Source organism: Thunnus thynnus, chromosome 2, assembly GCF_963924715.1.
Source record: "Thunnus thynnus chromosome 2, fThuThy2.1, whole genome shotgun sequence".
In the NCBI taxonomy this organism is placed as follows: Eukaryota; Metazoa; Chordata; class Actinopteri; order Scombriformes; family Scombridae; genus Thunnus; species Thunnus thynnus.
The window spans coordinates 31,909,112-31,922,779 of record NC_089518.1 but is presented as its reverse complement, the minus strand read 5'-3'; the positions used below and the strand labels follow the sequence as shown (position 1 = coordinate 31,922,779).

Genomic DNA, 13,668 nt, shown 5'->3' with positions numbered 1-13,668 from the left:
AGCAAGAAGAAACAAAACACACATAACAGCTAGATTAAGTACAGTGCTTTTACTATTTTACTTTTACAATAAAATTATTAAAATGTTTATCTGTGACATGCTGAAATGTTGTGTAATGACAGCCCAACTTAAAAAGGAGTAAAAGTCAGCAAATTGAGTTACACATCCATCTAAAGTTTGCTAACATTAGCCACTATAAGCTACTGGTCATACCAGACCAAGTAAGGCTGTACAAACAAAACAGCTGACTGTTTGAGTTTGAGCAAGAGGGTGTTTTATCATTTATGATTTCAATGTTTATTTGTAAGAGGAAGATTGTGATTTCTTCTTTGAAAATTACATACTGTTGCTTTAAAATATGTGTTCTAATTTGAGTCCCGGTAAATATTGTGCTGCATTTAGTTCAATCAGCTGTTGAATACTTACTTTGCTACATAAAAAAACAAACTAACAAAAAAAAAACATCAGTTAAAACTCTTAAAAGTGTGCACAAGTTTCTTTGTGACCTTTGTGTCTGCCTGAAGCAGGAATGATGATACTTCTAAGGTGATGAAAGAATTCATGTGTTCAGTCGCTGCAACAGCTGAGGTTACTGTCGATCCGTCAAGTGTCAAGGAGTAACCTCAACCTGCTCACTCAATGACAGACCCTTTGATCATCAGATAAATGGTTAAACAGCAATTCACACACGCTCAAATACAATGTTTTTGTCATCTGTTCGATTATAAGTTGAACCGTACTCACTGTGAGTGACGACTGTCTCGCAAACCTGGGATTATTGACATGTCTACAAATTAGATAAGCAGTCTTGGCAAAAGTAGCAACAAATCACAGACTGGTGACTCTGAATGAAGCTGAGGATAACTGAGAACAGTTTTTGGAATTCAGTGTCTCTAGAAATCATGTCATAATGTTGGTCAGTTGCACACAGCATGTTTGCATTTACCAACTTGGCCAGGCTGGGATCTTAGTATGACTAAGACAGCCAAATGGACAAAAGGTTTCTTTGAATGAACTGCTTGGTGTCAGATGTTCAGGAGCATTATTTTGCCTTGATACATTGCTTCAAATAGTTACTCTACTGGGCTGCATTTAATAGAGTTGGGATGTTTTTGTCAGTTGGACATCATGATCAAAGTAGGTAGGATCCAGTTACACAATAATTTTGCCTTCTGCAACTTATCTCACTTTGGTAATTGTCCTTTAACTGAAGGCTCACAAGTTTTATATACACACTACAGCTACTGCGTCTCAGATTGTATATTATATTTAGTGTCCGCAGCTATTATCAGAATCAGAAACAGAATCATCTTTATTGGCCAAGTATGTTTACGCATACAAAGAATTTGACTCTGGTTTAGTGGCTCTCAATGTACTTACACAAAAAAACACAACAGTCTTCCGAAATATACAAAGAAATGACTATATACACAGGTGAAACTGTTTCTGTGAACTGTGAGCAAATACTGTGTACAAATAGTGCAAAGAAGTGAAAAGTGCTGAGATAAATAAAAAATGATAAAAAAAGAAAGACTTTATATACATATAGTCGGTGGTCATGTACAGTATATACAGCCTGTTCAAATATACAGTAATGAAATGTATTGCACATTTTGTATTTTAAACTAAATAAATATGTATAATTTGTAGGTACAGTGGGTATTATAATACTTTCATTTAGCTGTATGCATTCTCATAGGCCTGTTTCTCCACACATTTCTCCACACATTTAATGTTTACAGTAATAATTGCTACTTGTGGAAATCACCAAGGACAATGGATCTGACAGGCAGATGGATTACATTTATGGTGTAGTTAGGTTTTATCTGTAATGGTGGGGGATGATTTTTATGTTTGCTGGCAAGAGTTCTGGCTAGTTCTGGCTCTAACCAGACTAGAGTGAGATGCTTTTTCTGTTTTGCCAGTTTGTGTATGCCATTAAAAATGAATCCCTCATTTTCTCTATTCATACTGGTAGCTGGTTTGGTGCAATAAGCAGAATTCCACACATACCAGGTCCTTATCAATATGTATAATACTTGTTTCTGCACTCACCTATGTGTGGAGCAGTTTCAGTTGGGTTTACTTTATTTCCAGGCAGTCATGTGGGTACACATTTTATGAATAAATAATAAAACATAAGACAACTGGTCTATTAAAGACCAACAGCCAGGCTTCCAGCACTATACCATATATATATATATATATATATATATATATATATATGATTTGGGCTCCATCCCTGGCCCTTAATGGTCACTGATTCTGATTCTTTGTTAAAAGGCAGATGTTAATGTATTAAAAATCTTATATTGTATCATGTATATTTGTCATATTTTTGCACATCACCATTTACAGATGCATTATGTTCACCAGCCGCCAGTCAAAACTCAGCCATCATTAAAATCTTGTCCTTTTTTTGAGGTCAACATTTACATAGTCTCCAGTATAGTAAAGGGTGGGAAAAAATAGCTTCAGCATTCCAAACTTTAGTAAAACATGGACAGAAAAAAACAAGTGTGCATTAGAGGTGAAACTCTCTGCTTTCCTTTTTCTGCATATACATATATACCACTTCGGCAAACCCAGTCTGAGCGTATAATAACATTTGTTAGAATTCTAACACCAGGAGTGAAACAAACCTCCCTCTTATGTAAAGAGCAAAATTGGGTAACATGCATGGCTCTATTCAAAACCCTCTCAAAATTATATCAAAAATAAAAAAACCCCCATAAACTGAATATAACAGCCTTTAGGCAGTACATTTCCCCATGACATCAAGCTCTGCAGATTTAATACTGTCGCCCCTGATAAAATATTCATCTGTACAGTACTGCATGGTGAGTGGCCATTTAAACCACAGGGAGAAGTGAATTGCCCTGCCATTCCCCCTCACCCAGGTAATCAGACCCAAATTGAAAATATCCAGCCGCCAATTTCAGTCTGAGTTTCAATATTCCCTGCCTGCCAGTATGATGTCACATTCTCTACGGCGCCTGGTGGCTATAAAGGTGGAGACAATATAACTGGCTTATGAATGAGATTTGAATTTCATGGCCCAATATCATTTAGAGTCCATAATTGTGCAATATGTATCCTGTACCCCTAAAAGGCAGCCCACTCATTCAGATTTGAGTGGGGAAGCACTTGGGTCATAGGAATGGCATCAAAATAATGGAGCCATACATGTGTTCCTATCAACAATCATATTGCTATTTCTTTGCAGATGCCAGGTCCTATTCTATCAGCCACATCTTGATAAATGAGAAAGGAAGATTGAACAATGTCCTGGAGGATTTGCAGTAGGCTTGCAGCTTGACACTCCCTGCAAGCCTGCATGTCTGTTATCAATACTTGCCAAATTCCCCAACCTATCTGTGGCTCTCAGCCCCAAGCCCATTAATTTCTACTGAAGACATAAATGATCAAAAATGGGTCACAAATACACAGTTTAACTTTGAAAGAGGTTTAATAATATCCAAAACATTTCTACTTTATACTTTAGTGAATGCTACTCAAACAGAAGTAAACATGATTTTGTTGGAGATTATTTTCAGCTGCAGATTTCATGCTCTGTTGAGAACACCAGAAAATATGTGGTTATATATCAAAATAAATGCAGTGCCCATGTTAATGCTATTGAAGGAATATGTCACCCAATGCAATACTGTGGCTCATTGATCAATAGTTTTTGAACAACAATGAAGCTTCATGGCCCAGTTGAATGAGTTTTGGCTACACAGACAGTACTTGTTAGTACGATCAAGGATAATAGGTTCATTGTATGTTTGGACCTTTTCATTGGATTTGTTGACAATAGAGAAAATTATGAAATATCACCAGACCTTTCCCTTAAGTGAGAAAATTTTGTGCTCTTGTAATTTGACTGAACTAACCCTTGAAATGTTGCGCATAAGGAACTTGTCATCACAGTTTGTGAATGAAGCTGAACTACAATAGTTTGTGAGAGTTAAAACTCATTATGTAGCCACCTGGGATTAAAAGGATGGGAACATTTCCAGTTGTCTTGGCAGGACCGGCGGGCTCTCCACTGTGAGGGATTACTGAAATAAGGGATGAGGATGTCGCTGTGATGCCTTGGATATTGCTTCCCGCTGGTGCTTAACACAGCCTCGTCAGTCACATTTTCTGAATACCTCTGAGCTGCACCCAATCATAATTAAGGTGATGCCAGAGTCACCAAAGCCCAGCTAACGATGCTATGCCGTGGCATTGTGGAGAAGATGTAAAGAAGAAAACTTGATCAGAAGTTTTTAAAAGGATACTAATAAGCATAGAGGGAAACAATATGTTTAGTGAAATTGGGAACATTATGTCCCCAGACTATACCAGGCTATTATTCACTGCACTCCACCAAAGAAAGACAATTTGATGAGACAAAAGGAGCGAGGAGCTGCCTCAGATGTGACCACTGTGCCTCAGAGGGGAATTTCTATTCTGTTTTTCACCACCAGCTGGTTAATCTTCTTCCTCTCCATCACCTAATAGAGTTCATACTTATTAAAACCGGACACAGGGGAAGCTGAATGGGGCAGAGCATCCTGGTGAAAATACAACACCCTCTTGAGAGAGGGGAGTGTGAAAGCAATGCTAGTTCACAGGGCACACGTCATAGAGCACTTGTCATTTTTTGAAGCTCAACACCAGGGCTATTATTTCATCTTTGCAATATGATCACCATATTTCAGTCGACCATAAAGAACGTTGGCTAGAGGAGAGAAGAGATTTAATATTGAAGGATTCTGAGTAGCATTTAAAACAAATCAATACATGGCAACAAGATTAATTAATACTGCCAGCAAATGAGAGCTTGGTAGAGAGGATTTGTAGCTCCATCGTTAGATGCGTGCAGTTTTATTAGAGCTTTTTCTCTGAATTGTCTCCTTTTTCTGATGCCTCGCTGCATGCATTTGTGTTCTCTTTGGCTTTACTGAAGAGGATAAACATGTTGAAAGTGACTTTGACATAGTGATTTCAGAGTTTTACCCTCTGCCACTGCAGGCAATAGTCAAACCCAGGACATGTTTTGCATAGTTATAGCAAGGAAATGTTCGTGTCATTGGTCAATTTCAGATGGCAACTAATAATGTTAAGGTGTCAACGAATAATAAGTGGTCTGCTCTGGTAACGCAGGAACTGGTAGCCAAATGAAACAAGGACAATCAGGCATCACAGGTACAGATAGACCAAAAACAGTCTTGAAAGCAACAAATGAAAATTTCCCCTCTATATATAAACTGGGAAGAGTTAATGACTAACACAGTGCAGCTGGACAAGCAGGTGAACAAAATCAGATGATCAACTGAAGAAGAAATCCAGAGAGGAGAGGAATGACAGTCTAACTGAGTCTAACTATTGGAAATGATCTGACGCAAAATGTCTGTGTTGTTTTTCAACACTTAAATTACCCTTGGGATTAATAGAGTATAATTTTATCTATTTCCTGCCAAATGAATACATCACCGTTTTCTGATAAATAGTTAATTCCCAGTCGCAATTAAATTCCCGAAAATCCCAGTAGCAATTATTCTTGGATAAATTGTAATCATGATAATTTCCATATGTGAATGTAGATTAGATCACTATATCTGTATCAAAGCTGTGCTACCCTGACAACACAATGCTAAGCACTTAAACACTGAATAAACTGCACATTTGGTCCTGTTGTTGGCATTGGTTGCTCTCAGTTTATCTTTGCCCTAGAAGCACTAATTAACCGAGCTGCCTAGTTGTTAGTGCTGTTTCTTCCATTTCAGCAAAACAGCACTGCTGGTTGAAGGTCACGCCGGTAAAATTCAAAACATCCAGTGTATTGTTAATTGAGGTTAAAGGGCAACATGTTTTTGGAGCAGCTTGTTTAGTCCACATACACTTGATTTAGTCTTTAGATTTTGAGACTATCAACAATAAATACATACATACATACACACATATACATTACATTTTAATTCCCCAAAATGTGTCCTCATGTTAAGAGTGTCTTTTGACTACTCACTTAATGAGGTTTCCATTTTCTGTTCTCTAAGAACAGAGCAGCAGACACTGCATCTTGTTGGTTCTTGAATGTAAAGTAGAGTGGAATAAGTATGTTGTATCACAGAGACTGTAGCTCACACACCCAGCTTGTTGACTACTGTGTACCACACTAATTAATTTCTCACCAACAAAGAAATAATGGAGCATAAAATGCTGTCTGTTCGCTTGTGGTACAGCAAGTACGACATCTGTAGTGGTTAAATTTATAACAAAGTCATTTCCAAAAAAGGTAAACAACTGCAGATAACACAATATAAAATTGATTTCCAAGTAAAGTTATAGATGATCAAATAATGTATCATTTTCAAGGGTGGACAGCCTTAACCTTTATTCCTCTGCCAGAGGGTTTCCTGATCAGGACATGTGCTGCATGATAATCTGTTCTTGTTGGACTTTGCAGCACAGTCCTCCTCTTTTGGTCGCTGACTGCCACTGTGTGGTCATAAATATTTAACACAATTCTCATGCAGTCAGGTTGAGACTCTTTCACTTTATAAGCCTTAACAAATTCGATAACCTTCAACAGTCACAGTAATATTTTACACTGTAGGTGCAATTTGAGCACAAATTGGAAAAAATATCATATTGTTCCTTCCAGAAAAGAAAGAACAGTTTACTCTGTACCTGGGGGGAAAAACAAATTTTGTCTCGTGTACGAAAAATTTCATTCTTGCTTTGCCAAAACAACTCACATTGTTCCGCCAACACCAGCGTGTCCAGCCTCCATCATCCATCATCATCAAAGAAAAGGTAAAAAAAAAAACCACTGTGACATTATTGCAATGCACTGCCTTGTATTTCTGAGTCCATTTTGTTGTTTAGTTGTATATTTTTGTCTATTTCTCCATAAAGTCATGTTACCCATGACAGTTTGGATGACATGACATTGGGTTTTGACATTTATAGTGGGGATAAAATGATGCTTTTCACCTTTTTGAAACATCAACAGCAAAGGTCAGGCTTTGACATCAGTGTTTTTTTTCCAAATCAAATAGTCAGGCCTGTTTCGAGAGATGTCATTTTACACCAGTGATCAGCAATCATACAGGAAGAAGAGGTAGACATGGGGCCAAGAGGTTTCAGGCACTGACCATGTAATCGTAATATCCCCAGTTTAAGGTCGGCGGGGGACCTTTGTTGCATGTTAACCCCTCACTCTTCCCTGTCAGATCAACTTTATCTACTGTCTAATAAATGCAAAAATGGCCAAAAATATACTTAGTCCCCCTCCAGTCAAAAATTGGCTTAGCTTATTGTTCCTTTAGTTGGATGTTTGAACTTCACTGTGCAGAACAATGTATGTGCAAAAGTTGACACTAGAGGGCTGTTTTCACAATCATCTGCTGAATGTGAAAAGTTTTGCTGTGCTCACCTTAAATCTGAGTTTAAGGCGTGTACTTACAATTATGATTTGTGACATCACAACTAGTTTGGAGCCAGTCGTGGTCCAGTATGCAACTTACACAAGTGTGATGTGGAAACTTGAAGCCTCCAGTGCACATATACTGAGAATTGACTTTTGAGTGAAGTAGGAGACATCTTGCGTCCAGCAGTTAAACCTTTGAAATGAAAAATATTTGCATATTCATAGATTCTGGATTTTTTAATGAAGGAGAAGGAGTAGATCTATTTTCATTAACATAAAGGAACTTTTTGTGGAAAAAACATGTCAGACACAATTTATTATTCCAAGCAGAGTATTTTTATATATCATAAAACAGGACTGGAGGAGATCTTTAAAAAAAAGAGGCATGGACAAATTTCTCCATACTGAGTTAAGGTATCTGATGAACAAAAATGTGCAATAATTAGCTATAGACATCACACATTCAAGAAGTTGAATTTTTTTTTCAATGGTACATATCACGAGTGGGTGACATTGACATGGGCAGCACACTGCGGTGGTAGGACAGCCCGTACACAGGACTCATCCTTGTATGACGGAAATTGTCCACCTTGCCAAACTGGCGCAGATGGAAGAGGAGGGTTAGCTTTTGGGTCATGGTCCTGAGTGCCAGGAAGGAGGCCAGGATCTGGGTGAGCAGGAAGATGAGGTAGAGGGAGTGGACAGCTCTCTCCAGAGGCAGGATGATAATTCCTTCATCGGTCAGGAAGAACAGCAGTACTGGCAGCTGGAACATAAAAGAGAGGAGCCAGAAGGCTGCCAGCTCTGGCGTCTGATGATAGCAAAGGAGAGAGAGAGTTTGGGTTGGTAGATGGAAGCGATGCAAAGATAGAGCAGTCAGGCATCGAGTGCTTCAGTTGTATCCACATAAAAGTGCAGATACACACCTTCATGGACACACATACACCTACACACACACACACACACACACACACGAATTCCATAGACAGTTGTAGCCAAGAGTTGATTGTTTACACACACAGGCAGAATACTTAAGCAGCCACTTCCTCCGCTCTGTTATTCAGGAGACGAGTTCATAAAAGAGCTCTGTGTTGTGGTTCAGAGAGGATGTTGGTTTGAATTACCTTTTCTTTAAGGTTGCCAATGTAGCCCAGATAAAGTCGGACCACTTCAATGACTGTGAAGAGGATCATCCCAGTTATGAGCAGAGCCTGGTAGTACCCAGGCAGATAATAGAACTGGAAATGAAGCAGAGCTGTAACTTCAGTATGTCAGTGTACATGAACAGGTATGGAAATATCCTCTCCTCACATGGACTTCTGATACTTAAAAAGAGACTACTATTTAGTGGCCAAAAATACCCAAAACACAGTAAAAAATTATGATTTCACTAAGTTTCAGCACATCTGAAGTACAACTCCAAACCACTGTGTGTATTATTTTTAATGAAATTATAATCTTCCAAAATTTTCTGATGGCATTAGTTTTTGTTTTTCAGAAAGATTAGATAATCCTAGTGAAAAGTGGTGCAGTCTACTTTATTCACCTCAGTGTTTCTGGGTTGGATCTTTCTTTTTTGATGCTACCACTGTGGGGTGCCATCGTTACAAGTTTTCCAGTTTGACACACTGTCTTTAAGTGGTTTTGATTTAACACATCTTTTTACACACTAAATACTAAGTATGTTTTATATACTTGAGTGTATTTTTTCTTTGGTAAAGCCTTTAAGTGCAATAAAGCTATCAGTTACCAGAATAAACTCTGTAATTTGTCATTTGATCCAATCACTCTCATTTTGAATTTGCTTTCATTTTATGTTAAGGATAAACTTCTCTTCCACCCAACTAACCTTTACTTCCAACATGAAAACCGCTGAGAACCACCAACAGGGAAAATAAAACATGTTGAAGTAGAGGAGCATCTGAAGGGGAAGGTGAGAAACCAACTCGTTGACCACTGCAAGGCAAGTAACAACAGTACAACAATGTCATCAAGACACCATTAAAAGCAACACAAACAACAGACAGAGTAATATAAACACCTTATGAAAAAGGACCTTACTCTCATGCAACTGAAAGACAATTACATTAATTACATTTGGTCAGTGCCAGTACTTTATGACTGTATAAGGCAATGTAAAACAGCTAAGTTTTAAAGAAACTCAAACATATTGTATGTGTCTACAATACAGAAGCATCAATAACTGAAAAACAGCAGCACTGATTACAAGTTGGAGTTGAAACTAACCATCAGAGATATTATTTATTTCAAAATTTAAGGATAAACCCCTTGAGATGTGCCAACTTGTTTTTGAGGGGGTCCTTGATTATGTTCAGTACCTTCAGTTCACCTTTAATGTTTACAATGGTGATTAATTTTCTTAAGAATATGCCCAGTAGTTTATTCCGTTAAACTGATATTGTCTGCCCCTTGAAGTGAGTTTGTTTAAATTATAATTACATGTATTCCATGTCCTTACTATATTTTATTATGACACATTCTACACCACTATGTTATATGTTACAGCATATTAAACTAGACATTTATACAACAGTTGCAAACAGTCTCTTGCCAGTAACCAACCAGAAACATCCTCCTGCTCCCTGGTGAAGTCACTATCTGCCGTCCTGTTGTTGGTGAACACAGAACCTCCCATGTAGGCCAGACCCATCTGCAGGTTCTCGGGAACAGGCGAGTAAAATACAGGCATTGTGGGTAGAGATGGTGATCATGACCAAGCTGCGAAGTCAGGAAGTGTAACCGTCCAAAACTGCGTTCGTGTTTCTATGTCTGCTAATCCTTGTTGTCTTAAGTCACACAAATGCACAAATGCATGCGCACAGAGATACAAATGGACACACACAGACGCATGCTGGCAGACGCTACTGTTAATCAGATTATAGTGAAGGAGGCGGGTTGAGGATTAGGCTGAAACAGTGGCATGGCAGTTGTTAGTCAGTTAGTGGCCATTTATTATGCTCAGTAAATTTGTTTATCTAATTAGAGAAAAAATGTGTTTCTTAAAGTCTACAGAGAAAAAAAAAAGGACAAAAATGAAAACCGGAACAATGCCTGTTAAATAAAGAAAAAGGAAATGATAATTATAATATAATAATATATATTTATAGAGCACTTTTCAAAATTCAAATTACACAGTGCTTCACAAAGGCAGCAAAATAAAACAAGACAAAACTATAAAATATGATGGCAAGAACATAATTATTCCATACAGATATGTGATTCAGTTTACTGTATGTACACTGTCCAAAATTCAAGGTAACTGGTGAGAGAAGGAAAATAAGGCTCATCAAATGCATTGCTCCAATCAACATTTATTGTAGTGGTTCAAAATTCCATCTTTTTAACAGCAGTGTCTATAACCCTGCACAGTGCACCCGGCCAATGAGTCCTCAGAATGGTGCCTGGCCTATCGTTTTGGCCTTGGGGCCCCACTCGTCATTAATGTGGCCAGGGATGCAGTGGCAGAGTTTGGCCACAAGGTGTCATCACAGCTCGTCCCTGGGGGCATGCATGGGGAAATGCTGAAACTCCTCTGGCACCTCTTCCCCTTTCTGGGACCTCTTGTAGAAACCGAGTGAGTCTAACAGGCTGCTGATCTCGTCTGCCTTCATTTTCTTCACACGAACAGTCTGAAGTGTTGGGAAGCACACACACAATCACAGAGAGACATGTGGACTCACGGTTAAAGGCATTAAATAATGAATGTAATGTGTCTATAAATGAGATACATATATAGCTACACACAAGTATATGCATGCAGACATACAATATCTTTTGATTCAAGTTAGGTTAGGCTGATTGTTTTGCCAATATCTATATTCTTTAATTTGTTCTGTTGCTGCTGATATGATGGTTCCTCCTGCTAATTTATTTTCATTTATTTGTTCAATAATATAGTCTCTGCCAAAAATATTAATTCAAAGTCAATTTACGGTCTCACATGAAACAATAAATGAAAACAAACATAATAACCTGAATGAGACAAAATAAAAACTCCCACATAAGTCATAAAATGGAAAATAAAAGATAAATACCCTAGGAAAGCAATAAAGTATGGAAGCAGTTTCATATTAAATCAGAACAATGACTCTTTATGCATTCAGAGGAAGGTTATGCTAAAGAAATTCATTAGTATTAGTTTCAGTGGAGAGTTTTATTGTCCCGTGCTGGTATAAATGCAGGTTCAGGGGCTTTTCTTAACAAAAATAAGTCTGTGGGGAAAAACTGAACATTTATAATTTGGGGGAAATAAAAAGGTTCAAATCTATATCAACATTGGTACCAACTATCCTATTTCAGGACAAAAATATTGCTCAGCTGTCAGAAACCTTTATATACTTATCTCACTCTCCCTCTTTCTTGCCATTCTTTTTTTTTTGTACCTCTTTCTTGCTCCTTCAAACACACTCTATCTGCGTGAGTCTGTGTGACAGAGGATTTGATATCAGATGCAGCAGTCTTAAAACCTCCCTACATGAATGTGTCTTGACTTTCTGGTGCTCTCCAGATAAGCCCCATCACAAGGCGGATACGTAAAAGATCCCTGAACTCACATCTCACCTTTACAACCTCGTCCTTTTCGTTATAGAATATCAGACGGGGATTCTTCTCCTCCGATGAATCATATTCCAAGTTGTGGCTACACAGGAAAGAATGGATCAAGGGAAAAAAAAACAGGTAGGTAGTGTTGTGAAGAATAAGGCACATCCATCTGTTTAGCTATTTTTAGACTCACTCCTCATGATTTCAACTTGGAAGAGTGGAGTTTTGGAAAGCTTTGAGGCACTCATAGAGCTGGCACTGGACTTGGCAGCTTACTAAGAACACTGTTTTGTTTATGAAGGAGGTCATGAGAAAGTCTGTGGTGTTTTTTGTTAAGGTCAATTCTCACCAAAAAGCCTGAGGAAAATAAAAAAGAACACAAGGATACTACAAAGCCCATCGCTCCAAGAGAAAATGATGGAGCTCGGGCATTTTCTTTATGCTTCATCCGACCACACTAGGAGCCTGCGGGGATGACAACAGACAGTTGTTACAACAGCATGACAAATAGCATTGTGCACGTTTCATTCTTTTGTGTGATCAAAGGTGCCAGAAATAGGTTTCGTATCTCAGCAGAATACAAACTGACATGACAGCACAGGGCTTATCCCTCGTCTTACTCATTTCCCCAGTTGCTCGTTGAATGCTATTACTATGTCTCCCCACCATGTGCATATTTAATTTCAGACTTTTAAAGTGCTCATATATCTGCTCTGATATCACAAAATCCTACACAATTTATGGACATTACAAAACATCCAGATGAAATCTTGATTTTATCCATGCTGCACACGCTTCCATCTGTACTCACCAACAGTTTACCTCTGGCTATAACAATCTTTTCTTCAACCGCTGTGTCATTGGTTTTCTCTGACGCCCCAACGACAAGGGCAAGAGTGAGCACCAACAAGGCCCACATTTTATGACAGAGTAGTGTCTTACAGTGCTTCTGCCTAAGTTCTTACCAACAGAATAGTTAACCTTTTGATCTACATGGACAGTTTCTCAGGATGGACAAGCCCATGACACATTCCCATAGGGGGGGCAGCGCCTACCTGTGTTAGATTTTTCTTTCTATTTCATGTTGTTTTTCAATCATATCATGCTTAACCTAAGCAGTGTGTCACTGTTTAACAAACTGGCCTACATACAGATGTTTTTTTTTTTGCTGTAGTCTTGTTTATTTAGCTGTTTTTGATTTTTCAAAAGCTATACAGAGGCCCCTGGCATTATAGTTTCTTCCACATCAGATGTCATTGGGGGTCCAAAGAAACCATGGAACATCTGTGCTCTTATCAGTTTTTCCCATGCAGCAAACGCGCAGGTGGTTGATGACCACTGAGAGCCAGCCACGCACTCATAGCTGCTGAAAGCCAAATTTCAGCTGAGCCAGATTTGAATTGCAATTGTCCTCATGTATCTCTTTTCTTAAAAATAATTATTTAGAAATAAGAAAGGAGTTTGGAATTTCTGGAAGGTTAGTATCCACATTATATATGCGAAGGGGACATTTCTACATTCTTTGACTTAAACTTGCTGTTCACCAGTTGTTAACAACCAAAATTATGTCACAGGGGAATTCAACAAATCATTTCTAGTCACATGTACAGTATATTTTAAGACTTTTTTTAGGGAACTATGCCCAAAAATCAGGAACATCAGTGTTTCAAATGTCAAGCTTT

General features: G+C 38.2%; 2 protein-coding genes across 2 annotated transcripts; both read right to left on the bottom strand.

Annotated features, from left to right (window-relative positions):
• Nucleotides 1-7,736: 7,736 nt before the first annotated feature.
• Nucleotides 7,737-10,291, bottom strand: zgc:112294 (transmembrane protein 17A). Its single transcript, XM_067576977.1, has 4 exons — nucleotides 10,007-10,291; nucleotides 9,273-9,379; nucleotides 8,548-8,661; nucleotides 7,737-8,234 (listed from the first exon to the last, which is right to left on the bottom strand). The coding sequence occupies exons 1-4, from the start codon at nucleotides 10,131-10,133 to the stop codon at nucleotides 7,908-7,910; spliced, it is 675 nt and encodes a 224-aa protein (XP_067433078.1). The 5' UTR covers nucleotides 10,134-10,291; the 3' UTR covers nucleotides 7,737-7,907.
• Nucleotides 10,292-10,646: 355 nt separating this feature from the next.
• On the bottom strand, nucleotides 10,647-13,009 carry selenoe (selenoprotein e). The gene is made up of 4 exons (XM_067576961.1): nucleotides 12,798-13,009; nucleotides 12,375-12,451; nucleotides 12,005-12,083; nucleotides 10,647-11,073 (listed from the first exon to the last, which is right to left on the bottom strand). The coding sequence occupies exons 1-4, from the start codon at nucleotides 12,903-12,905 to the stop codon at nucleotides 10,930-10,932; spliced, it is 408 nt and encodes a 135-aa protein (XP_067433062.1). The 5' UTR covers nucleotides 12,906-13,009; the 3' UTR covers nucleotides 10,647-10,929.
• Nucleotides 13,010-13,668: the final 659 nt, after the last annotated feature.

Coding starts and splice junctions, on each gene's coding strand:
- zgc:112294 (XM_067576977.1), bottom strand. CDS start 10,133: ATGCCTGTATTTTACTCGCCTGTTCCCGAGAACCTGCAGATGGGTCTG. Junction 8,662..9,272: donor TTTTCATGTTGGAAGTAAAG/GTTAGTTGGGTG, acceptor CTTCATTTCCAG/TTCTATTATCTGCCTGGGTA. Junction 8,235..8,547: donor TTGGCAACCTTAAAGAAAAG/GTAATTCAAACC, acceptor TGCTATCATCAG/ACGCCAGAGCTGGCAGCCTT.